The 24,469-nt window shown below is 35.7% G+C and overlaps 2 protein-coding genes across 3 annotated transcripts in view; both read left to right on the plus strand.

The window, feature by feature from the left end:
* Nucleotides 1-24,469, plus strand: part of LOC134753943 (gamma-aminobutyric acid type B receptor subunit 1) — a 176,248-nt gene that overhangs the window by 79,828 nt on the left and 71,951 nt on the right. The window lies entirely within an intron of this gene.
* Nucleotides 16,099-16,949, plus strand: LOC134754134 (uncharacterized). The gene is made up of 2 exons (XM_063690213.1): nucleotides 16,099-16,390; nucleotides 16,498-16,949. The coding sequence occupies exons 1-2, from the start codon at nucleotides 16,156-16,158 to the stop codon at nucleotides 16,797-16,799; spliced, it is 537 nt and encodes a 178-aa protein (XP_063546283.1). The 5' UTR covers nucleotides 16,099-16,155; the 3' UTR covers nucleotides 16,800-16,949.

Consider the following 24,469-nt stretch of genomic DNA (forward strand, 5'->3'; position numbering starts at 1 on the left):
AATCGTAAACCGCAATGTACCTTTCATTCGCGTTTCACATAAAAAATACATTGTTAAAATTATGTAATGTACGGAACCCTCGGTGCGCGAGTCCGACTCGCACTTGGCCGGTTTTTATAACTTAAGATTGATTCTGTATTGAATGACTGACATTGTCAAATCAAAGTTTAAATAATATAATAAACATTTAACTTTACCAAAGAGTTTGTCGCGTTTTGAAACAATGTACCAAACTTTGTGGTGTTTAGACTGTTTAGTTAATTCTCTAAATCAATTTTGGTAATAATACAATTATCAGGCGGGCCGTATACTTATTTCCCACCATCTGGTATAACAAAATCAGGCAGATAAAATACTAAGTGATATCATAATAATTGTCTTTACATAGTATTAGATATTGATATGAAATGCATTTTCAGAAAAGGTGCTATCAAAGTATGTCTATGCTCAGTATTAGGAATCATTACGTCAAGTGCTATTATCGTGACTAATTAAAATGACATTAAGTAGATGAAGTCAGTTCTTTGTTGATAAAAATGATAAATAAATATCTTTCCCGTGCCTAGTAGCAGTCTACTCTACCAAAATAACCACCAAAGATAGATATAACTCCGTAATAGATGGATACAGTCTAAGGAAAAAACGTGCCTCGAAAATCAAGAAAATTTGATTCTCGTTCAGAGGGCGCTACTAGTTTTGGCCTACAGTCGTATAGATGGCGTTGACGGTTTCGTTTGTTATTTAACAATTTTAACGCATATCAGTGAAAGAACATGGGTCAAAATCATAAAAATAATTAATGCAAATAAAAAAAATCATTTATCTATATTTAAATACATTCTATCGTATTTTTATAAATCTTCATTTTTAGTTTTAAAGTGTGTCGACAGATGGCAGTGAATTTACTGGGGTTACAAAATTTACTATGACAGTACCGCTCTAGTATAAGTTACTCTATGATAACCACAAAACATTAAACATTAAACGCAGTGTAATACTAACATGTGATTGTTCCTGCAGATATTAGGTAAGTTTGTAAATGCGTAGTAATCGTTTCGAATAGATATTCTGGTAACGCAACCATGTTTACAGTACATTGCTGCTGATAAAATTTTCAAAAATTAATTATGGGGTCACAGTTAAGTGTAGCCTAAAAAAACATCTTAATTAATGATTGCACTAATGAGTTCTATGTCTGCTTTAATTTATCGCCCGTATTAGATTTACACACTGTATAATGAGAGAATATTTACAATAAATATAATTACAATTATTGGATTAATAGATACAGATTTAACCTTTTCGACGCCGTGGCACAAAAGCAGTCATCTAGACGCCACGTCACCGAAGTGTCAAAACTGAAATTGAACTTTATGTATATGCATGTAGGTCTATGTTGCTCTGTGGTCTATGACCGATTAATCAGTCTTTGGCGTTGAACCTACGGTGCGTATATATCGGTCATTAGCGTCCAAAAGGTTAAGCTTCCGAGTAGAAGGAAAATAATATAGTTCTGACGGAATGACATTGACACGTTGAGAGACGGGTTGTGGGCAGCCAGTATTGTGATGTGCCTCACATTTATCGGTTGGTTGAAATAAATGTCCTGAAATTATATTTAAATAAAGATCCTAAAAATCACAGTAATAAACACATCACTGATTCAATAAATAAAATCAGCTTACTAACAAGTAATAAAATACCTATATAAAAATAACCAGTGTAATTAAGTTTGTCGGTGGTCTACGCTTAATGTATTGTTGATGTTTTATTTAGGTATTATTGTGTGGAGTTTATTTACGAATTGACGGCGCCAAATTACGAAAGCGACACGTGGAAGTGGCAGTGGCAGATGCTATTTTTACACACGAGTAGCCAATCATGCCCGACACTGGACCGTGAAATAATGCTCATGAGTCGCGTCACGTGGAAAACCTGATATGTATTGCGTGCTAGATTAACATTATACCTACTGGAATTTACTAACCTGCTTTTTTAGGGTTCCGTACCCAAAGGGTAAAAACGGGACCCTATTAATAATTGGGCTAAATGGTAGCACATTGTATAAGGGCAAAGGATTTTTTTGCCGTGAATTAATTCTTCTATACAAAGATACAAGAGGGTATTTCACTGTATTTAAAATAAATTATTTCACACCATGCATAATACTATTATTTATTTTCGCCCTCTTTTATAAATTTATTGACTTTCCTCTAGTCTATGGTACGCAGTGCTATATTTGTCTACCGTTCTTCATCAATTCTCACCTACTCAAAGGTTAACTGGAAGAAATCCCTTAAAGGGATAAGTTCGCCCTTGTACTGCCTATTTCTGTACATACGCTAAATCAGGGCCTGAATTTTATTTATACCTTTAATTTGATCCCATTTTGTAAAACATTTTATTAATTAAAGTTGACTGTTGATTCACTAACAAAATTTCTGTTCTCTCTTCTGAATCTGTGTTATGTAGGTAACGGTTGCAATCATTGGAATTGGAACTCCCTGTATTTTCCGAATTCCAAAGTTTTTCACAGGCCTGTTAATTAAATGGATAGGTATTCCCATTTTTTGTTTTTGAAGGCTCAAAATTCGTTTATCAGAGCGAAACTGTTGCATTAATTGTCAATAAACCGAAGCGATACATTTTAGTTGGTTCGGAAAAAAGAATTTTCGTATTTTCGAACAGTTATAAAAATATAAAAATATGTGTATTGACATGTATTTGCTAATTTAAATTTTACTAGTATATTCAGTACATATATTTTCTCAATATCCAATAAAACCTACCTACAGAAATTTATAACAAGTGGGTCTATAGTGTAAACAAAATAGTTGCGAAAAAAATCCAAGAGCCCGACAGCCGCAAATTATACGATGAAGACGCTTCTCGCTAGTTCGGTCGATCGGAAACGTCTCTCCGCCCCATAATTGGCTACCCTTACTTATATAATAATTAATTGTACGGGTGGTACGATAAAACTTATTAAGTTTTAATGACTTTGTATCTTCGTCCTCCGTTATAAAATCTCAACTGAATCGGGCCGTTAAGAATCAGGTTATTTGTTATTTATTCAATTAATTACTTTTTGAGGTTCAAAAGTTACCACCTAGCACAATCGAATTAAGTCTAACCTCGAAATTCTTCCAAAGATATGAAATTTGGCACGCATGTTAATTAAAGGTCTCTTTTTCATGTCCACACTATGTGACATTAGGGGACCTCGAGGAATCGCAGCCGTCTTGGAAAATGTGTACCATCCTGGAGAAATTTGCGTTTTACTCTAAATATACGTTCTCTATGAAAATGTGGTGTAAGGCAACATTAAAGCTTATTAAATTCTACACAAAAAAGTCCTAGATCTTTGCGGAAAAAATACATCTTGTTATAGAAAATAATAGCTGAATCCAGATTTAGCGCTTATACACTTTCAGGGGATATTCTCTTAATAGGAAACTTGTAGGAATATGAATTCCACTTTTGTCTATACATTTGTACACGTTATACCCCAATATTAACATTTTACTCGACTGCGACTTAAACAGAAAGTAGGGTTATGGGTTTAAATACTGATAATCAGTACACCCTGTAGCTCAGGATACTAGACGGATTTTTTAAAATGACATATCGCTAGATTCCTCTTGCCCTTCACAACCTGTTTACACTTATTTTATTAAAGAAAGATCAATACAGCGGGCTTGAGAGGATGCCGAATATTAAATCATATTTTTACTTTTAGCGCCTAAACTATTGAGTGGATTTCAATGAAATAGACATCAGTAGATCCATAATTGGTACACGAGTGCTATGCAATACAAATTTACTAAAATAAATAGACGAAAATATTTAGGACTTAAAAATGTGACTGCAAAAACAGATTTTAGGTCTTAGATGGGGTTTAAACAATAGCGACAGTAACGAAATTTGACACCTACGATTTCAGGAATCCTTGTTTGCGTGTCATAAAATTGGAGCTTCGGGGACCACGGGGAGCAAACGCCATCTTGAAAAGTATGTCTTTTTGGGTTTTTCTTTTTTTCTCGGAATATCTGGGTTTAATGTGAATACTGTGTATGGCGAAACGAAAGCTTATTAAATTCCACACTAAAAAGGTATACACCACAATGTCCCAAAAACGAAGCCTTTTTCTAGAAATAGGGCTCAGAAGCTTACAAAGGGTTTTTTTTTCGTGGTTGAATAGATAATGTTTTTGTGTTCCAAAAATTGGTAAAAAAATTATACAAGTATTTTTTTCTGACCCGTCATAAAATAAAATTTTAGTAGGAGATGATAAGTATAACCTTTTGACTTCTGAGCCATATTTCTAGAAGAAAGCTCCGTTTTAGGGACATGGTGTTCTATACCTTTTTTGTGTATAACTTAATAAGCTTTTGTTTCGCCATACACAGTATTCACATTAAACCCAGATATTCCGAGAATAACAGAAAAACCAAAAAGACATACTTTTCAAGATGGTGTTTGATCCCCGTGGTCCCCGAAGCTCTAATTTTATGACACGCAAACAGGGATCCCTGAAATTGTGGGTGTCAAATTTCATTACTGTCCTATTGTTTAAACCCCATTTAAGACCTAAAATCTGTTTTTGCAGTCACATTTTTGTCCTAAATATTTTTCCCTCATTTATTTTAGTAAACTTGTATTGCATAGCACTCGTGCACCAATTATGGATCTACTGATGTCTATTTCATTGAAATCCACTCAATAGTTTAGGCGCTAGAAGTAAAAATATGATTTAATATTCGGCATCCTTTCGAGGCGGCTGTATTGATTTTTCTTTAATAAAACAAGTGTAAATAGGTTGCGAAGGGCAAGAGAAATCTACCGATATGTCATTTAAAAAAATCCGTCCAGTATCTTGAGCTACAGGGTGTACTGATTATCAGTATTTAAACCCATAACCCTACTTTCTGTTTAAGTCGCAGTCGAGTAAAATGTTGATATTGGGGTATAACGTGTACAAATGTATAGAAAGGAGTGGAATTCATATTCCTACAAGTTTCCTATTAAGAGAATATCTCCTGAAAGTGTATAAGCGCTAAATCTGGATTTAGCTATTATTTTCTATAACAAGATGTACTTTTTCCGCAAAGATATCTCGGACTTTTTGTGTAGAATTTAATAAGCTTTAATGTTGCCTTACACCATATTTTCATAGAGAACGTATATTTAGAGTAAAACGCAAATTTCTCCAGGATGGTACACATTTTCCAAGACGGCTGCGATTCCTCGAGGTCCCCTAATGTCACATAGTGTGGACATGAAAAAGAGACCTTTAATTAACATGCGTGCCAAATTTCATATCTTTGGAAGAATTTCGAGGTTAGACTTAATTCGATTGTGCTAGGTGGTAACTTTTGAACCTCAAAAAGTAATTAATTGAATAAATAACAAATAACCTGATTCTTAACGGCCCGATTCAGTTGAGATTTTATAACGGAGGACGAAGATACAAAGTCATTAAAACTTAATAAGTTTTATCGTTCCACCCGTACAATTAATTATTATATAAGTAAGGGTAGCCAATTATGGCGCGGAGAGAGAACGTATATTTAGAGTAAAACGCAAATTTCTCCAGGATGGTACACATTTTCCAAGATGGCTGCGATTCCTCGAGGTCCCCAAATGTCAAATAGTGTGGACATGAAAAAGAGACCTTTAATTAACATACATACCAAATTTCATATCTTTGGGAGGATTTCGAGGTTAGACTTAATCCGATTGTGCTAACCGACAGACATACATTTTTAGGGACTCTTCCGGATAGTTGGATTTTTAGGGTTCCGTACCCAAAGGGTAAAAACGGGACCCTATTACTAAGACTCCGCTGTCTGTCTATCTGTCTGTCTGTCTGTCTGTCTGTCACCAGGCTGTATCTCATGAACGGTGATAGCTAGACAGTTGAAATTTTTTACAGATGATGTATTGCCTGTTGCCGCTATAACAACAAATACTAAAAACAGAATTAAATAAATATTTAAGTGGGGCCCCCATACAACAAACATGTTTTGTTTTGCCGTTTTTTGTGTAATGGTACGGAACCTTTCGTGCGCGAGTCCGACTCGCACTTGGCCGGTTTTTTAATATACATAATTAGGGCCCTCCCACCTCTTCATCTTAGCGCTTTTCCGATAGGTAGTGGTTTTTCGAGATATCCTTAACCTAGAATAATGTGTCACCTACTGACCTAGAACGACACTTTACGCAAGGCTTACCTCACGCAATGTTCATAGCTTTCATTAGCGGATCTATTTGTTACTCCGTATATGAACGCTAATATATCAATTCACGCACTTGAAATTCGTACTCCTTATAACTATGAGCGGCGAAATTATCCCGCGCCTCACTTGAGTTGTTTCATTTGCTTCCATACCCTCATAGTATCGTGTTTTCATCGTTCTGGATGACTAGCCTCTTTACTGGTCAAAAAAGTCGGTGGACCCAATAGTCCCTTATTATTGCCTCATTATTAAAACCTTACTAAGTAACTCTGTTTGTGTACAACTGAGCTATGTCCATTAGTTCAAACTGGAAAAAGCCGTCGGCTGCTTTTTCCGCTTCTGGGTCTCTCATACCTTCTTTGAGTATGATTATAGTTTTATTAAGTTTTCGCAGTTGTCTGTTAACAAACAGTTGTTTGATGCCTTAACCTCCTGCAAGGCGACATGCCCTACTTATATCATATCATATCATTTATTCAATGCAACCATGTTATTTTACAAAGATGTTAAAAGTCTAATTAAGTACAAACATGGACCCTACTAGGGTGTAGCAGCCTTAACATTGCCTTAACTCTTTTCGTGTTTAAATGTTCCTCTTATTTGATTTCAGTTCGAACAAAATCAATGACTTTACTTTTACCTACCTATAGGCACCTATATTTTTCTCAACCCGCGGCATAAGTGACTTTTAATACCAATCAATAAAACATCCAGATAGGTATATTCATATTTGCAAAATCAATCAATATGTACCGAGAGCCAAACTGACTAATTAACCTCGTCCTGAAGTTTTCATCAATATATCAATATAAATAAAAAACCGGAGGAGTTCAAGTTGGACTCGCCCACCGAGGGTTCCGTACAAATTTGGAGGTTCATATTATTAAAAAATGTATAAGTTTAAAGAATCTACAAAAAGATTTGGTTACAATTATGACCGCGCATACCGTTAACCTCGATGATTGATTATCCGGGAGATTGAGCCCACGACACGTGAATGGTAAAGCAGTACTTAATGCCGCATCAATAACACTATTGCAGTCGCAATCCGAATGTCACTTTAAGGGCCACTTGCACCATCCCACTAACCCGGGAATAACTCGTTAAGCCGTTAACCCAGTGTCAAATTGTACTGGTAACCATGGTAACTCCAGGTTTAACCCGTTAAACCCGGGTTAGTGGAATGGTGCAAGTGGCACTAAGAGTGATGGATTGAACGTCATAATCGTAGCAGTAATGCGGCGGAGACATCAACATTCACTCATTTTATCAAGGAAATTGACAGATACAGCGGCGACATCAACGCTTCATCGGTCGCCACCCGATCTGTCTGTGTCTGAAGAAAGATTCTTTACACTCATTTTGAGTGTTACATTTCATATCAGTTTCACGACGAGAATCGGAATGTTGGCGTATCTATTACGATGTTCAGCGAGCTGAAATGAAACCAATGCGATGCGTACAGATTGTACGGCCGGATATACGTAACATCTCGAAGCGGGCCCGCTTTTAATAGGTATTCTAGATATTAGCTATTGACGACACGATTTCCGTAAGCGTGTCATGATAGTAAAACTTCGTTACCGATTCCAAATTTAGTGAAAACCAAATGCCGTATCCCACGAAAAATATAGTATTGAGCAAGTATAAATAGTATCGATTTTTTTTTAGTTATAAATTGAAATGGAAAAATTACTGTACCCCTTTTTTATGGATGAATCAGGTATCACCGCGGTAAAGTGAGTTCGTTTTTGATGCATTTGGATAAGCTTTGAATTCCGAAGACGCGGAAGTAATGGCAACGCGTGTTCATTCCCTTCGACGTTTTTTCGTTCTCTTTTCAGCGACTCAGCGCCAGTTTCCATTTATCTTCAGGCTACAATCACCTGTCAAAATTGAGTCGGCGCAATTAGGGGCGTTGCTGCAAAAGCGATTTAAGCAAAACTTTGCTGTTTACGCTGTGGACTGGACTAAATGTCATTCCGAGAACAATTAATCACCACCCATTGTTGCTTTAGATTCAGATGCAAACACCTCAACCGTTAACGACTGACAGCCATTGGATTATGTTGTTTGTTGACTTAGTTTATTGAAGTGACAACAGACATCAATGGAATACATACCTATATTGTGTAAAAGAAGTATATTTTCAAAATTTAGATTAGCCAGTAATATAGAACAGATTTGAACCAAATAAAATGTATTAACTTCAATTTTTTAAATATATCAATATATCATATCATAAGTTATTTGCTTAGTGTATAGAATTCGAGTATTAATATTCAAAACTTCACGTTTTTTAATAAATTTACCTACTTAGAATTGCATACGTTTTTATAAATAAATGCATTTCAAGATTATCTACAAAACTTGGCTCTTATTTAGATTTAAGGATTTTGCCGGTGAAGTCGACAAGCACACTATAATTATCATATTAGGTATTGAACACGGCTCCCACTGTCATATTAGGTATTGAACACGGCTCCCACTGTCATATTTCTTTTTTGTGGTATCTATTTATGCTTATTAAATAAAAACGTTCTGATTCTCGTAGTTGAAAAAATCCACTTTAAATCGTTTACCAGTTCTAAAACCTGCATCTCGTTTAATTTTGTGGTGTTATCAAAATTCATGATGTACGAGTATAATACAGTTATATACGCAAATGGTTATTATTACCTAAGTCTTTAAATGCGATAGAACAAATCTGGGCTTAGATAGAATACAATAAAAATAGAAGTATAATTTCTAGCCCAAAGTAGTCCAAACTGAACTTCTTAATTAGGATAATCTCACTGACTGGCATATATTTGCGGCATTTGCAGTCGAAACTCTGGGACCGTGGTGCTGGTGCCCAAGCGCTCACTAACTAATTCGGCAGCTCTCCAAAAAAAATCATCGAAGTCACCGGGGACCGTAGGGCTGGCTCGTTCCTCGCCCAACGGATCGGCATAGCGATGCAAAGGGGGAACGCAGACAGCCTTATGGGAACCCTTGCGCAGAGATCGGACCTGGGTGATCTAGCCTAATATGTACATATTGGGCTAAGTCACCCATATTATGTTTTATCAATTTTTTAGGTATTAGTTTTCGTTTTGTAGGTAGTTTTAATTTTAGGTGACTTTTGTGTAAGTTTGTTATTATTTAAGTATGTTTTTGGTTTTAATAAAGTATACCGGGTGTTTCCTGTAACAGGAGCATTAAATTAAACTGGAGGCTGTACGCCTCAAACTGACCAACATTTGCTTAGCATCTTTTTAAAATTATGAAATTTTTGGATTATACCTTTTTTATACTAATTTAATATTATTTTCAATGTACGCTGCCATCTGTGTGTTTGACGTTGCTTGTCACCCTTTAAACATAACAAATTTTGCAATACATTGCGTCTTAGAATAAACTTTAAAGTGTAATGAAAATCAAAACACGTTATTTTTAAAAGTTGCTGAACAAATGTTGGTCAGTTTGAGGAGTACAGCCTCCAGTTTAATTTACTGCTCCTGTTACAGGAAACACCCGGTATAGATACCTAATAGTAACTATATGAATGAAGTATTTTAAACTTTTCATTTTTTTGGATATAAAATGGAATAAACTAAAGCCACGTTAATACAGCTACCAAATACAATTTGATGAGCCTTTGAAAGGCTTGCTTGTCCAATAACTTGTATGATTTTGTACACCAAACGTATGCTGATGCTAATATGGCAGTTAGCATTTAGGCAGCAATTAAGCAGTACCTATCTATTTAGTTTACATGCACGAAAGTGTATTGGTGTATGCTATATACACCAATACACTTTCAATATATGCTTATGTATAAGTACAATAAATACAATCAATTTTTATGTACATGGTTGATTTTAATAAAACAATTTAATAAAATCAATTAACTTAAGACTGATTACAGGTCCTTAACTACGTACAAATTTTGTGCAATGCATCCATTTGCATCTGGCTAGATTATTCCTCTCTATAGCTTATTTAATATTCTTAGTGAGCCAAGTAACAGGCTGATTTATTGAACGAATAGAAGCGTGAACGAACGTCAACAAACTCTATAAATTTAGGGAGCGAGTCAATTAATCAATCAATCAAATAATTTACTTGCCAGAATACAGTTTTTACAGTCGAAGAGTGCAACTTAATTCATTCCATGGAAATATATTTGTAGTAATATCTATACGTGTCTGTGGCTTTGTCAATAAATAAGCAAATGATGATACCAAGTAGGTATTCAATAAAGGTACAAAGGCGACTATATAAAGGTACAAAGCAGTAATAACATTTTCACATATAAAATATTTGCTGTAACAAAACAGTTTATCTTAATGTTGGCCATTATTTACGGATTTTGAAGGCATCATAGAGGGTTTATGATATGTGTGTAGATAAACATGTATAAATCCTAAACTGTTGCAGACAATTGCTTAATATTGGCTGAATTTTGCTTATTTTCTGTCAGTAAAATGGAATATATGGCGATGTTGTAGCTGACACCCGGTAATTAACATCATAAATATTTCGCCAACAGCGATTGCAATCATCGATGAGCTGCAGGTGTTTATAATAATGCTGAATGCGTTAACTGTACAATTGGACATTATTGCCAATTAACCTGTATTAAGTAGGCTGTTTTGGCTATTTTTGTGTAGAGTTGGAGCCTCAATCATGCAAGTTAACAAAATGTACCCAAAGCAAGAAAAGAATAGTCAGTAGTTACCATTTATGATATAACAAGTAGTATTTTGGGTTGTGCTGCTTAGACAAACGTGATAAAACATTTTGCGATTTTGCTGACCGTTAAAAGCCACATCCCTCGATAGAAAGGTTTTTATTGGAACTCGCAGGCCAATGTGTTCCACGACGGGTACTCGTCAATGGTTCCTTGATGAGCTTTTTAAGCCACCGGGCGACAAGGGTTGGATCATGATATTGACCATCCCACATATTACAAAATAACCTGGAGGCTCGAGCCAGAGCTGTTAAAGGACAAATAATACCTACTATTCACCAGGAATAACAATAAAGGAACTTAAAAAATAATGAATCAAGATAAAAGAATAAGATTATTGACAGAATGTCGAAATAGCTTTTTAAGTGCAGTTCTATGTAATATTAAGTATAATTAATCGCTACCGAAGTAATCAGTTTTCACGTTTTATTATGTAATTATTTTATTTTATTTTATTAGCCAATTTTGGTGTCCCACTGCTGGGCAAAGGCCTCCCCTCGTTTTCTCCACTCGACCCTGTCATCGCCATTTTCCCACCATTTGGGGTAGAATGCGTCCAAGTCGTCCCGCCATCTCCTTTTTGGTCTGCCTGAACCCATTTATTATGTAAATGTAAGATATTTGTTTATTACTTTTATTAAGTAACTATTAACAAGAAAAAAGTGTTCAAACCAAAAAATCTTAAAATTTACCTTATATGTATGACAAGCACCAAATAATAAAAAATGCGCATGTATGCTATATTAATCTATGTTCCACTTATGGATAAAAGAAAAGCCTAAATTAATAACAATTACACTTTCACTATTATCTAAATTTCACCGGCTAAATTATACCGGCTGTATTCCGTCGGAGTAAAAATAAAAAAATCTGCCGTTTCATCAAGATATATCAATCTATCTGATATTTTATTTGTCATAATACGGTTAGCCTTTCAAGTGGCATACGTCATTTAAGTTGAAAGAATTTAGATTTTATTTTAATTAATCAAATTCCAAATTTAAATGACGTAAATTGTCCGGGAGCCGGTTCCTGCCACATCAAGGGTTAACCTGCAACTGCATGCAGGTGCACAAATATAGTCTTCTATATAATACGTTAATACATTCATAATATTAATGTGTTAACATATTATTATATTCATTTAATTCCTTTATTATTTACATTCAAATCATTAATAGATTAATTACCATAATTACAATACAAACAAACAAAAGAAAAATATTAAGATTCAATAATAATATATAGGTACAAATTAATTCATCAAGTAGAGCAATAATCGTAATGAAATAATTTAAAATACAATTATTATAATAAGATAAAAATGACATTATAAATTACAAATTGAAATTCAAAATTCCACTTGGTCGTCAATATTCGCCAATATAATTATAAGCATAAAGCATTTTTCCTGCAGTCATTCAACCAATTTGGTTTTAAAACAGTGACTGTTCTGTAGTTTAATAGCATCAGGTATTACCCTTGTAACTAGGACTAAATACATGTTAGAACATTTTTTTTTATAAATTGTAGTGTGATTTAATAGATATCAGTATTGAGTCCTTGTATGCCTTGTGCTAGTTTCAGTGCAACGAGTAAAACTATCAGGGTTTTCTTGGACATATAGACACGCATGTTTTACATGCATACATGGGAGCGGGAGCAGATTAAATTTTTTGAACAAGGGTTTGCAGCTGTCAAGATACCATGCGTTATCCAAGTCGCGGATACACCTTTTCTGTTGCTTAAAAGCTCTTTCTATCCTACGGAGTAGCCACAAAGTAATAAACCGTAGCTTAAAACAGAGGATACGTACCCATGGTACGCTGTCAGAGCTGCTTCAACTCATACTGTTTGTCTCAGTTTCTTGAGGGCAAAGACAAATCTCTCCATTTTTTTGCAGACATGGTCTACGTGCATTTGTCAGTTTAAATATTGATCAATGCTAAAACCTAGAAATGTTACATTGTCAACTAACTCTACATACGAATTGTCATATTTAATTTAAATAGGCGGTGGATTTGCGTTATAGGAACTAAATAGAATAGCTTTCGTCTTAGCTATATAGTTAATATTTAAATTATTTTTATTTAACCAATCGATTGCGTCCGATAATGTATTATTTACGCTATTTTGAAACTCGGATATGTTTTTGTTATCACCTTTTATTATAAGGGTTGAGTCGTCAGCGAAAAGAATGCAGTATTGTCCTATCTAATCCGGCAAGTCATTTATGGCAATAAGGAAAAGCAATGGACCGAAAATGGTGCCTTGAGGAACTCCAGTTCTGTCTACGAAAAGACGACCTATTTTTTTCTTTATAAAGAATGTTTTTATCTTGCCTGATATCTTTTTCAATTTCTATACACTGCTTTCTCGGACTTAAGTCACAATTTAACTAACTTTTAATCCATTCATGTGCTTTGCCTCTAATTCCATACAATTCTTATTTATTTAACAGTGTTTCGTGGTCGACAAAATCAAAGGCCTTGCTCATGTCTAGAAATATTGCTATTATTGGAGTTTTCTGATTTAAGCTCTCGATTACTGTTTGATTGTTGTTTGTTGTGTGTAATCAAAACAGGCTAGGGATTAGGATTTGCCCTTGCGAAAACCAAACTGTTTAGGTGTATATATATCGTGTTTATCCAAGAAGTAATTGAGTCTGTGATGGATTGCTCTCTCGAATACCTTTGAAAAGACAGGAATAATAGATAAAGGTCTATAATTATTCGGCTCTGATCTGCACCCTTTTTAGGGTTCCGTACCAAAAAGGTACAAAAGGAACCCTTATGGTGCGACTCTGTCCGTCCGTCTGTCTGTCTGTCACATTGCTAAATATCTCGAGAACTACTGAGGCTATCGATTTGAAATTTGGAATATTTTTTTTATTTTTTTTTATTAATTATGAAAATAATGAACAACGCTAACCCAAACACATTGGAAGTGTAATTTTTTTATTTTGTTTTTAATTATTATTAAAAATGCCCATGTTGCCTTGAGCCGTGGCAAAATGCCGAGATATGAATTATGAAAAATGCCCAATATAAAGAGGGGGCAAAATTTCAAAGCCTAGATACTAGGTCGAGTGGGATATCATTTGAAAGAGCTCGAATTGAACATAACAAAACAATTTTTTTTTGTTTTTGGTAGAAATAAAAAATAGACCATTTACCAACGAAAAAGTATATTTTTTATATAATAATAATATTATCATAAATATTACAGGAAAAATATAATCACACCTCTATCTTGAAAACTTTTTTTAATTATCATAAAACATTTTCTAATTTAATTTGCAGTTTAAGCCCGTTTGCGGGTGTATATTATACTTGAAAGATTACACTAAAAGCGCCTTCTTTCAAATAAAACAAAAATTGTTGAAATCGGTTCACATGATAAGGAATTATCCCTGAAAAACCAACATACATACAGGTCGCGCAAATTAGTTACCTAATTTGCCGATAGATGACGCTGTACACAATTACGCTTAGTATACTTTGGCCGCGTAGCCAACACGCCAATCGCTAACGCTCCGTAGCGATCGAAACGCAACTGTCACTGTCGCACTAATATGGAACAGTGATAGAGAGACACAAAGCGTTTCGTTGTCGAAGCGATAGCAATTGTCACCTTGGCTAGGCCGGCTGGTCAATAGTTATTTGTTATACAAGGGTGCAAAGTTGTATTTTACCCGCGAGTGTGGAATTGAAACATGAGCAAGCGAAAGGATTCTATAGTTGAACCACGAGCGAAGCGAGTGGTTCTAAAATAGAATCCTGAGCGTAGCGAGTGTTTCAACTCACGAGAAGTAAAATACATTTGCACCCGTGTGTAACACAAAACTTTTCCCCTCACTATAGCGAGGAAAGTGCAACATCCACAGGCGTTAGATCATCTTCATCACTGGAATCACTAATTTTTTTACGATATTATAACAGAAAACACTAGAAATTCTGATTTTTACGTGAGTCGGTGAGAAGAACAATAAAAATTTTGTTGACAATGTTGACATTTCTGTTCTGACGTATGAAATGTCAACGATGCGTTTTAAAATTGCATCGACTCAACTTGTGCGTTCGGACTTCCGGTTCGAGCGCCATCTTGATAGTTAGCATCGTGATTAATTACTTTGTTTTTTGCTTATTAATATTGTTTAAAGTGTAATATCGATAGCTTATTATACAGTAAACTAATGTGGTAGTGTGCAGTGAATGGAGAATTAATTTTGAAGCGCGTTTAACCACCATCTTGGAGTCAACGGCCGGTAGTCCACGTGCTTCTTGTAAAGACTAGCTATCGATTTACAAGAGCTAACAAATCACCGTACACTGTCTTGTACAACCGTACAATTTTTGTCGTTTGTAAACCTCTCAATACCTTGATACTGGCGAAATAGTCCCACTGGGCTGAAGCCATAATTTTAAAAGAAGAAGAAGAAGAACTTGTGCGTTCAGAATTATATTTAACATCATTACAAAAAATCCAACGTTTCTTATGGAATTTTAAGGTTTATGACTTAAAATTATTAAATAAAGCTAAATTTGGTATTTTTTATTAGATTCTCAAACCATTTGTTGAATGATAATTAATATCTTACCAACCATTATTATGAGCGTTTTACGTTTTGTTATCTGTCAAGCTACTTAAACACGCTCCATCCAAGGTCAAATTACTTTCCCCACTAGTGGATAAAATGCGTTTTTCCCCGCTTGTTTTAAAGGATAATAGACGGCTTTCCGAGCTAGTGAGGGGAAAAAGTCTTTCGTGATTCTATTTACAAGAGAAAATTGAAAGTTTGTACGGAACCCTCGGTGCGCGAGTTAAACAAACTCGCACTTGACCGGTTTTTTAAATATAGGCTTTACTAAAGATATATTTAGTGCATCAGGGAAGACTCCATCTGTGAAGGATAAGTTTACAACGTGTGAGTGAGGATGACAAATAATAGGCACACAATTTTAGAACGGGTTGTTATTTCGTCCAGACCAGAATGCTTTGGTGTTTTTTTAGCGACATAAGTATAGGTTTATAATACAACACATGTTTTGCGATTGATTGCATAACTATCGGAAACATTTCTGCTTATCTACGAATACCTATTTACCTTGGCTTCCATAAAACGATACTGAAATCGAGTTATAAATTTATTTTTACCTTTTGCACTGAAATCATTGTAAAATGTTTAACCGGTCGGTATTGTTAAGTATTGTTCTCTGCTCGTGCCAATGGATCGGTTTAGCCAGACGGTCGTCTCACAATAAAAAAGATAGCGACGAAGGTGATTTCGGAATAGGCTTGATAACATCTTTAAAGGATGACGCTAACTTGGATTTATCAGTCGACGAAGAATACGAAGACCTGCGAGCAGAGCTTCTTGCATACCAGGCCGCATTAGCTTCGGTTGTCTCTAGAAGTGAGTATCGTCTTGAGTAGATACCTACTCGATGTTTGAATTGAATTTGTTAGTCAATCTTGTCACACGAATGCGTATTCAAAATACTAATTAAACCGTGTTGTTAGGGTCGCTGATGACTACTTCTTGCTGGCAATCTGGAGGGATTTGTGTCAACTCTAAGCTCTGCAAAGGAACAAAATATATAACTCAAGCTGCCGGCTGCAGAGACCAAAATAACGTTTGCTGCTACACATGGAACCGGTATTTTGTCAAGGATTTCAGAGACAACGGCATAGCTAATATAGCGCTGCCGTGGATAACTATGCAGCGGGAGTTTGGTGGGAAGGGAATCCAGGGAACGAAACATAGCCTAAGGAAAGGCAAAAAGAAAAAGCATAAGAAAGATGGCAGTGAAATCGCATATTAAGCGAAATACTGACTACTAACTTGGTGACGTTGAATAACTAGGACTGCGAGTATATTAGTTCAAAACCCTAAAACATTACTGGAAATGAGTAATAATAATGGATTGCTACTTTTGTAAAGTCTAAGATTGTTCCGTACCATTTATTAATTATTACCATTAACGTTCTATTATTGTCTAAGATACAGATCTTTGCATGACTCCTCTAAACAAGAGCTGACTAAGATTTATCGGATTACCTCAATTATTGAAACAAAAAAACCTGACTGACGGCCGGTGTTGAAACAACGTTTAATTATTAACAAACACTCGCTCAACCGCAACTACACGATGGCGACATTCAGTATTCATTTTCCAAGATGGACGTGGAAGCGGTTAATCCGCTGCAGTAATTTAGCTATACGCCACGAACCAACATTTTCTTAATGTGCACATTAAGAGGGAAGAATACTACGTACGTACATACATACGTACTCGTCCATCGTCCATACAAAATAAGAAAATGTTTTTCCACTTCTAAATATTTTCCATTCTCTACGATTTTTAGTACGTTATTGAAACAATGAAACACTATGAAGAAGGTTTATAGGTTTTCCTTTTATCAAAATTTGCAATAAAAAACATATTTTTTAAAGCGAAACATTAACCTATAATATATTATGCTGAAGCGATCGACATCGAAATCAGTGATTTGTTAAGATTCAAATAGTGGAAGCCGTTTTCTCCCGAAATGGAAATTTCATTAAAAGTACCTATTATCGCAAAGCTACTCTTCCCTCTTAAAAAAGTAAGTAAATTTAAATTTGTGCAAACACCCTACTAAAAAATCATTACCTACTTGTCTGTTCCTTATTGTGCCGCTGTGTACCTATACCTGTATATTATGTATATATGTATACATATTTAGATATGTATCTAATATTCATTTATTTTACTATTGATATGTATTTGTAAAATTACTTATTTAAATTGCAAATGCACTGTAATTATGCGTAATGTATGTGTAATTTTCCTAGCTTCATGATGAGGCCACGTACTTACTCATTTTTAATCAAAAAAATCGTAAATTGATGCAGAGCACGAACGTCCACACCCAACCGCGGTCGAGCACGGTGGAATGGACCACGGACCACGTGTAGATGCGTACTCTCTATTAATGATACGCAGACGTTGGGTACACAATATATATTGAAATTAAATCATCATAACAATTATAGCACAATACAGATATTCCTTTTGTTACGCTGTGACATTTGACATAGAACTCTAGTCAAGTTCATAATAACTAACCTGCCAGTATAAATATATACATACTCAACACTCTCTACACGCTGGCCCATCTTAGTGGGCCACTATGATGGTCCATCGTATAGAAGAGCCATCAGTCGGAACCTGTATTGTTTGATATAAGTAGGTACTACCGACGCGAAAGTTAGCAAAGTATGGCCGCCAGGCTCTTAGATAACAAGGATTCTTGATTCAAAGACGCTTTGTTTGTTTGAATGTGTGCCAAATTAGTTTACCTCGCGTCCAAGTAGGTACTTCAGTTAGACCTCGATGGAACAGAATTTATGTTCCCCTATACAAATTACTCGGCATAGTACACATACGCATGTTTGCAGTCGTCGTTTGTCGTGCGGTTGTTCGCTCAAAATTGTTCTACCTACGAAAGTAAATATGTAAATCTCAATCCGGTGCCGAGTCTACAACTCTCTGCTGAGAGACGCCCCTATTTCACCACGGTGACAGGTGCGACAATTGTCGACATCACTGTTGATAACGTCACAGGGCTCCATGGGCTACGGTTACCGCTTACCTTCGGGCGGGCCGTATTCCTGTTTGCCACCAACATTGTATTATTTAAAAAAACTTTATTATATCGGCAAAAAACAGGTAAGTTGATGACGATGATGATGACAATTGTCACAGATTTAAAAGAATTTTCCGTAATTCTTGACAGGAAATGAGTTTTCTGTCGGAATTTCGTGACAATTGTCGTGTTTTTGTGACAATTGTCATTAGCTTCGCAAAATAAGTACCTATTTATTGGCGATATAATGGAGTCTTTTTAAAATTAAAATCTTGGTGGCAAACAAGCACACTGCCCGTCCGATGGTAAGCGGTTACCGTAGCCTATATACGCCTGTGACCTCAGTAATAGGGGCCTGGAGCTGGCGATTCATTTTGGTTGCAACATAATTGTTACCTATTTATTAGGTATAGGTTTAGTACCTACGCCCAATATTACCAAAAATACTTTTTTTTTAAATAACAATTCATATGAATTTATTTTACTAACAAAACATGTATTTTGGAATGATCCATTCAGTCATTTTCAATTTAGAGCAGTTCAAAGTTTGTGTGGATTGTGAAATTTTTGAACGTTTTCTAATAATTTGTTAGACGAAGTAGTGAAAATGTTACAGTATGTTATATATTTGTGATCTACTCACAAAGCCCTTTCATTTGATACCCCACATGGTATGATTAAAGAAAAAAAGTAAAAAACTTTGTACTGCTGACTTTTTGACGTCACAGCAACTACCCCACCACTTTCGCGCTTGTCATCTCATATATTAGTGTTCAGGGCATCACACTGAATGCACTGATATTTGCGGCGACATGAGCGAAAAGTAACCTAAAGCCTGTTTCTCCAAGCCTCTATTGGTACTAAATTGGTACGCTATTTATTTTCACAATTTTTGACCAACAAGAAAACCTGACAACGACGTTGTGCGTAATTATGTAGATACCTATACCTACTTGCCTTGGTAGGGGAGAGGGACGAATAAATACGTTTTTTACCAACTAACTGCTATTAACACTTGAAGTTAATTATGACTTGCACCCATGTAAATAAGTAAATGGAAACACTTATTCTTAAATAAATCTTCTGGGACTGTAATTAGGCGCATTGAGCCACGCCACGTGGCGTCTATGAGAGCAATGAATTCTGAAACTCCTCCCTAATTTACAGCTTTCAACATTACTATTTATCTCTCCTTACCCGTCCCCGAGGAAAAAGGAGGGCTTTTCTGTTTTCACATTCAACGCTGAGTTTTCGACGGTCTCTGTAACTTTATCAAAAATTAATAAAATAAGTAGATAGGGGGAAGCGGGGCAGTTTGTTATGTTATTTCTTATGTTCACCTTCTGCAACACTAAAACGTGGCTTTGTATGTGTGAGTGAGGTATATACCAGCTTCGGCACATCTCGCCTGCCAGCCGTTGCCGCTAGGTGCGTCCATACTGAATCCCTAAGCACGCTAGATGCTTATTATATGCTGACGACCTAAAGCTCATTTATGGAGTGCAGCAATCATCGGATTGTGCATCTTTGCAGAAGGACATAGATCGCCTTCATCAGTGGAGCATTAACAATAAGCTCCTTTTTAATAACCCAAAGTGCTCCGTGATGACTTTTAGCCGTGCCAATAGTCCCTTAGTCGCTCAATACCTGCTAGGTCCTGATCCCTTGGATCGTGTTGACTCTATTCGTGACTTGGGTGTCATCCTCGATATGCAACTCAACTTCCATGAGCACATGAAAGCGTTGGTCATTAACTGCTATCAGAGGTTAGGCTTTGTCGTTCGCAAACTTGAGGCCGCATCGGTCGTTTGGAACCCGCATGAGGACAAATACATCTTGCTTTTGGAAAAAATCCAGAAAGCCTTTCTGAGATTTTTGTACAAAAAGATTTATGACACGCCAATTCCTATCTCTATCGCACGCGTATTATTATGCACAGCCCAACCGTTCATCCGATCGGTTACGCGGTTTATGATAATTTCGTGTCAGTACAGGTGGTGTAGTACATACTACAGTTTCTTTTGCATGATTTTTTACCTACACTAGACTAACACTCGGCATTCAAGAATAAAATCGTTAATATTTGAATTAAGGTTCATAGAATAATATTTTGCATAGTGTCGGGAAAAAAAATAACTTGAATAAGAATAAGAATTCAAACAGAAATTTTTCTATTATACAAATCACTTTGAATAAAAATAATTCTTGCACTCGTTATTTAAAATAAAATGAGTAGACGGTGAATGACGAATAAAAAATAGTATTTTATGCACCCGTTGTATAAGAAGGGTCAAAAAAGGCGAGTGGCGTGGGTTACAAAGTGAGCCGGAACCGCAGGCTTAGGCGAACATTGTAAAGGAATACTCCACGAGCATTTTTTGACCAACTTATTATATTATACAAAGTTGCTTTTCCTATGATACTTTTCCTACGAGTCAACAAAGTAATACTTTAAACTAGTAGAATCATACATATAGGTAAACAAACCAAAAGTATGCAGCTGAGATAATCGAGCATACCTTCTTACGCACCCGGCCCGCCCCGGCCTGGCTGGTCAGCGACACCTTCTCGTAACTCATGAGGCCCTGGTATTTACTTGCTCTTTGCAAAATTAAATTTTTGGACAGTTTTTTTCTCCATTTTGGCCACAGTAGCCTATGGAGACCAACAAGCAACGCTAAGCGGTCTTCGTAATCTATGGATGTTGCTATGTTACGGGTGGCACATGCGTGTCTGACTTATGAAGCAATTGTTTCTATTGTACAACCTAATGAATACCTATTCTGTAAGTTGGCAACAATGTATGTATTAATGTTGATCTTGTTAGGTTGGTAGGCATTAATCGCAGTAACGTTTTAGCGATTTTAAAGCACAAGTGCTGCTATGAGGAATAGACAATATAGAGTTTTCTTCAAACCTTTTATATATGTTCTTAAAATGAGAACGAAAATGAGAATGAGAATGAAAATGAGAATAAAAACGAAAAGGAAAACGAAAACGAGATGATTATTAGAATTTCCATTTTAATTTTCGTATTCATTTTCATTTAGCATTTATAATTCAGCTAATCTGAGCGGATAATAGAACTATATTCTACATTTTGCCATCAGGTTCCGTTGTTCATTTTCTATCATCAAAATTAAATCACCGTTTCGAAGGCACTAAAAAAATGTACCTATTAACAATTAAAAGGAGGAGTGAAAATCCACTTACAAAATATAGATGACTGATTGTTCCATAAAATTACTTTCACAAATTGATTTGAATAACAATAAAATTTCTGTTTTTATTCTTATTATTATCCAAGATATTGTTTCCCCAACTCTGCGCAAAACTGAAACGCAGGTTTGAAAGTAACTTTGGTGTGCTCTAATGTGGAAAATATGTTAAACCGTCGACCATTTATGATTTAACGCATGACATGTTTTGTTATCTCGTAAGCCGCGGTCGGCTACATGAGGAGGTACAGTCAGAAGAGTAATTGAATCGTCCCGCGCCGCTTTCTACTTTGCGGCTGGGGGCATGTAATCTCCTCATTTCAATCGCAGACATATATATATATATATATATATATATATATATATATATGTATATATATATAGTATATATATATATATATATATATATATGTATATATATATAGGTATATATACGCCATTTAGCAACTTAACCCTCTACCTACTGTCCAGTCTTTGTGTAGGTTTGGGCGACCGGGAAAATTTAAACCACCATTAAAGTATTAAAGTACAATCGTTAGTCACAATTGCCATCATGTATTATAGTGTTTACGATTTAAGCACTGTAGGATACTTACAGGACGGGGTAATTTATTGTTTGGTACTCTGTGACGAAAGTTCAGTTAGTCTATGTGTGAGATTGGAGCCAGGAAAGCCTCCGTCGCTCGTCGCTTTTAAAGCATTTGTATGTAAATGTGTTGAATACTACAATACATTTCGCTATTTGCATTATGGCTAATTGCTTTTCCTTTCGCCGCCGACGCGTAAACGACCAGTTATTTTCTTTGTGTTCGAGACACCTTATCGGCGTCGTAAATTGTGGGATTGCTGATTGCTCCACTCTTTATGCTCCAGTACAGTAGGCGTTCATAGGAAATGGTTTGATCTTTATAAAATAAACAGGAAATAATTACCCATTTTGATCACAAAGTTAGATCTGTCGAAATATTTTTAAATATTTGATTCAGGCAACAAGGCCGATAGGTACATATACCTTATAGACTAACATACATATAAATTACATAAACTTAAATACTAAACACTACTTCGGCGATAGAACGGCGTGGCTCCGTTGAATCGTCTGCTCTTGTGTCGGATTCGGCAGTTTGCCCCGGAACCTCCGAAACACGACACCCTTCGGCCAGAAGTATTATTTAATGCTAAAAAATCAAGTATAGGTAATTTTGTCACAATGAAATAAACTGGAAAGCCGCTATTTATATTTTATCTATTATGTTTCCTAACATAGCTTTCTGATTCTTTGAAATAAAGTAGGAACTGTAATACTAGACTGACGTCACTTGGCTTTGCTGGGATATAAATATTTGAAGGGGGAGTTCACAATGCTTAAACTTGTACGCTGGAGAGGTTTGTCCTAGTGATGACTGAAACAAAGAGCCTGTTGTTTAATTTTTAAGTCGGTAGCGGGAGAGCGAGCAGCTGCACTCCAGGGCTCCATTACTTGCCGGCGGTCATTGTGACCGCCGTGCGCCGCCGCCGAGCTCCCGATACTCTTAGGCCCACTTGCACCAACTCACTAACCCTGGGTTAAGCGGTAAACCGTTAACCCAGTGTTTAATTGTACTGGTAACCATGGTGACTCCGGGTTTAACCGGTTAACCCGGGTTAGTGGAATGGTGCAAGTGGGCCTTAAGCGGAGTCACACTGCGTGTGCTATTAAAATCGTTGCAGACTTATCTTGGTCTAATTCTAGCAATTATTTTTAAACACAATTTATATGATTGAAGTATAAAAAACCGGTCAAGTGCGAGTTCGTTTAACTCGCGCATCGAGGGTTCCGTGCAAACTTTTAATTTTTTCATGTAAATAGAATCATGAAAGACTTGACCAGAAGTATCCTAACGTTATTGTGTACAGCGCCATCAATCGGCAAATTGGCTAACTAATTTGCGCGACCTGTATGTATGTTAGTTTTTCAATGATACTTAATTCTTTATTATGTGAACACATTTCAACAATTTTTGTTTTATTTGAAAGAAGGTATTTTAAGTGTAATCTCATAGACATTTCAAGTATAACAAACACCCTCAAATAGGCTTAAATTGCAAATTAAATTAGAAAAAGTTTTTTGATAATTAAAATAAGTTTTTAAGATAGAGGTGTGATTATATTTTTCCTGTAATATTTATGATAATGTTATTATTATGTAAAAAATTCAAAAAAAATCGTTTGTAAACTTCAGAGATGGGGGGGGGGGATATGGTATATTTTCACGTTTTCCTTCATAACTAATTTTTTTTACTATGAAAAACAAATAAAAAATTGTTTCGTAATACTCTACCTAGTAACTAGACTTTCTTTTTGCCCCCTCTTTATATTAGGCATTTGTCATAATTAATAAAACAAAAATTAAAAAAATACACTTCCAATGTGTTTGGGTTAGCGTTGTTCATAACTATTCCAAATTTCAAATCGATAGCCTCAGTAGTTCTCGATATATTTAGCAATGTGACAGACAGACAGACACACGGACAGAGTCGCACCGTAAGAGTTTTGTACCTTTTTGGTACGGAACCCTAAAAAGTAGGTGAATTGACCGTGACGTCATTGTATAATGTTTCATATAAATTCCATATTAGCAAATCGTTTTGACAGTTCTGAAAAAG

Source organism: Cydia strobilella, chromosome Z (genome assembly GCF_947568885.1).
Source record: "Cydia strobilella chromosome Z, ilCydStro3.1, whole genome shotgun sequence".
NCBI classification, from domain to species: Eukaryota; Metazoa; Arthropoda; class Insecta; order Lepidoptera; family Tortricidae; genus Cydia; species Cydia strobilella.

Coding starts and splice junctions, on each gene's coding strand:
- LOC134754134 (XM_063690213.1), top strand. CDS start 16,156: ATGTTTAACCGGTCGGTATTGTTAAGTATTGTTCTCTGCTCGTGCCAA. Junction 16,391..16,497: donor AGCTTCGGTTGTCTCTAGAA/GTGAGTATCGTC, acceptor CCGTGTTGTTAG/GGTCGCTGATGACTACTTCT.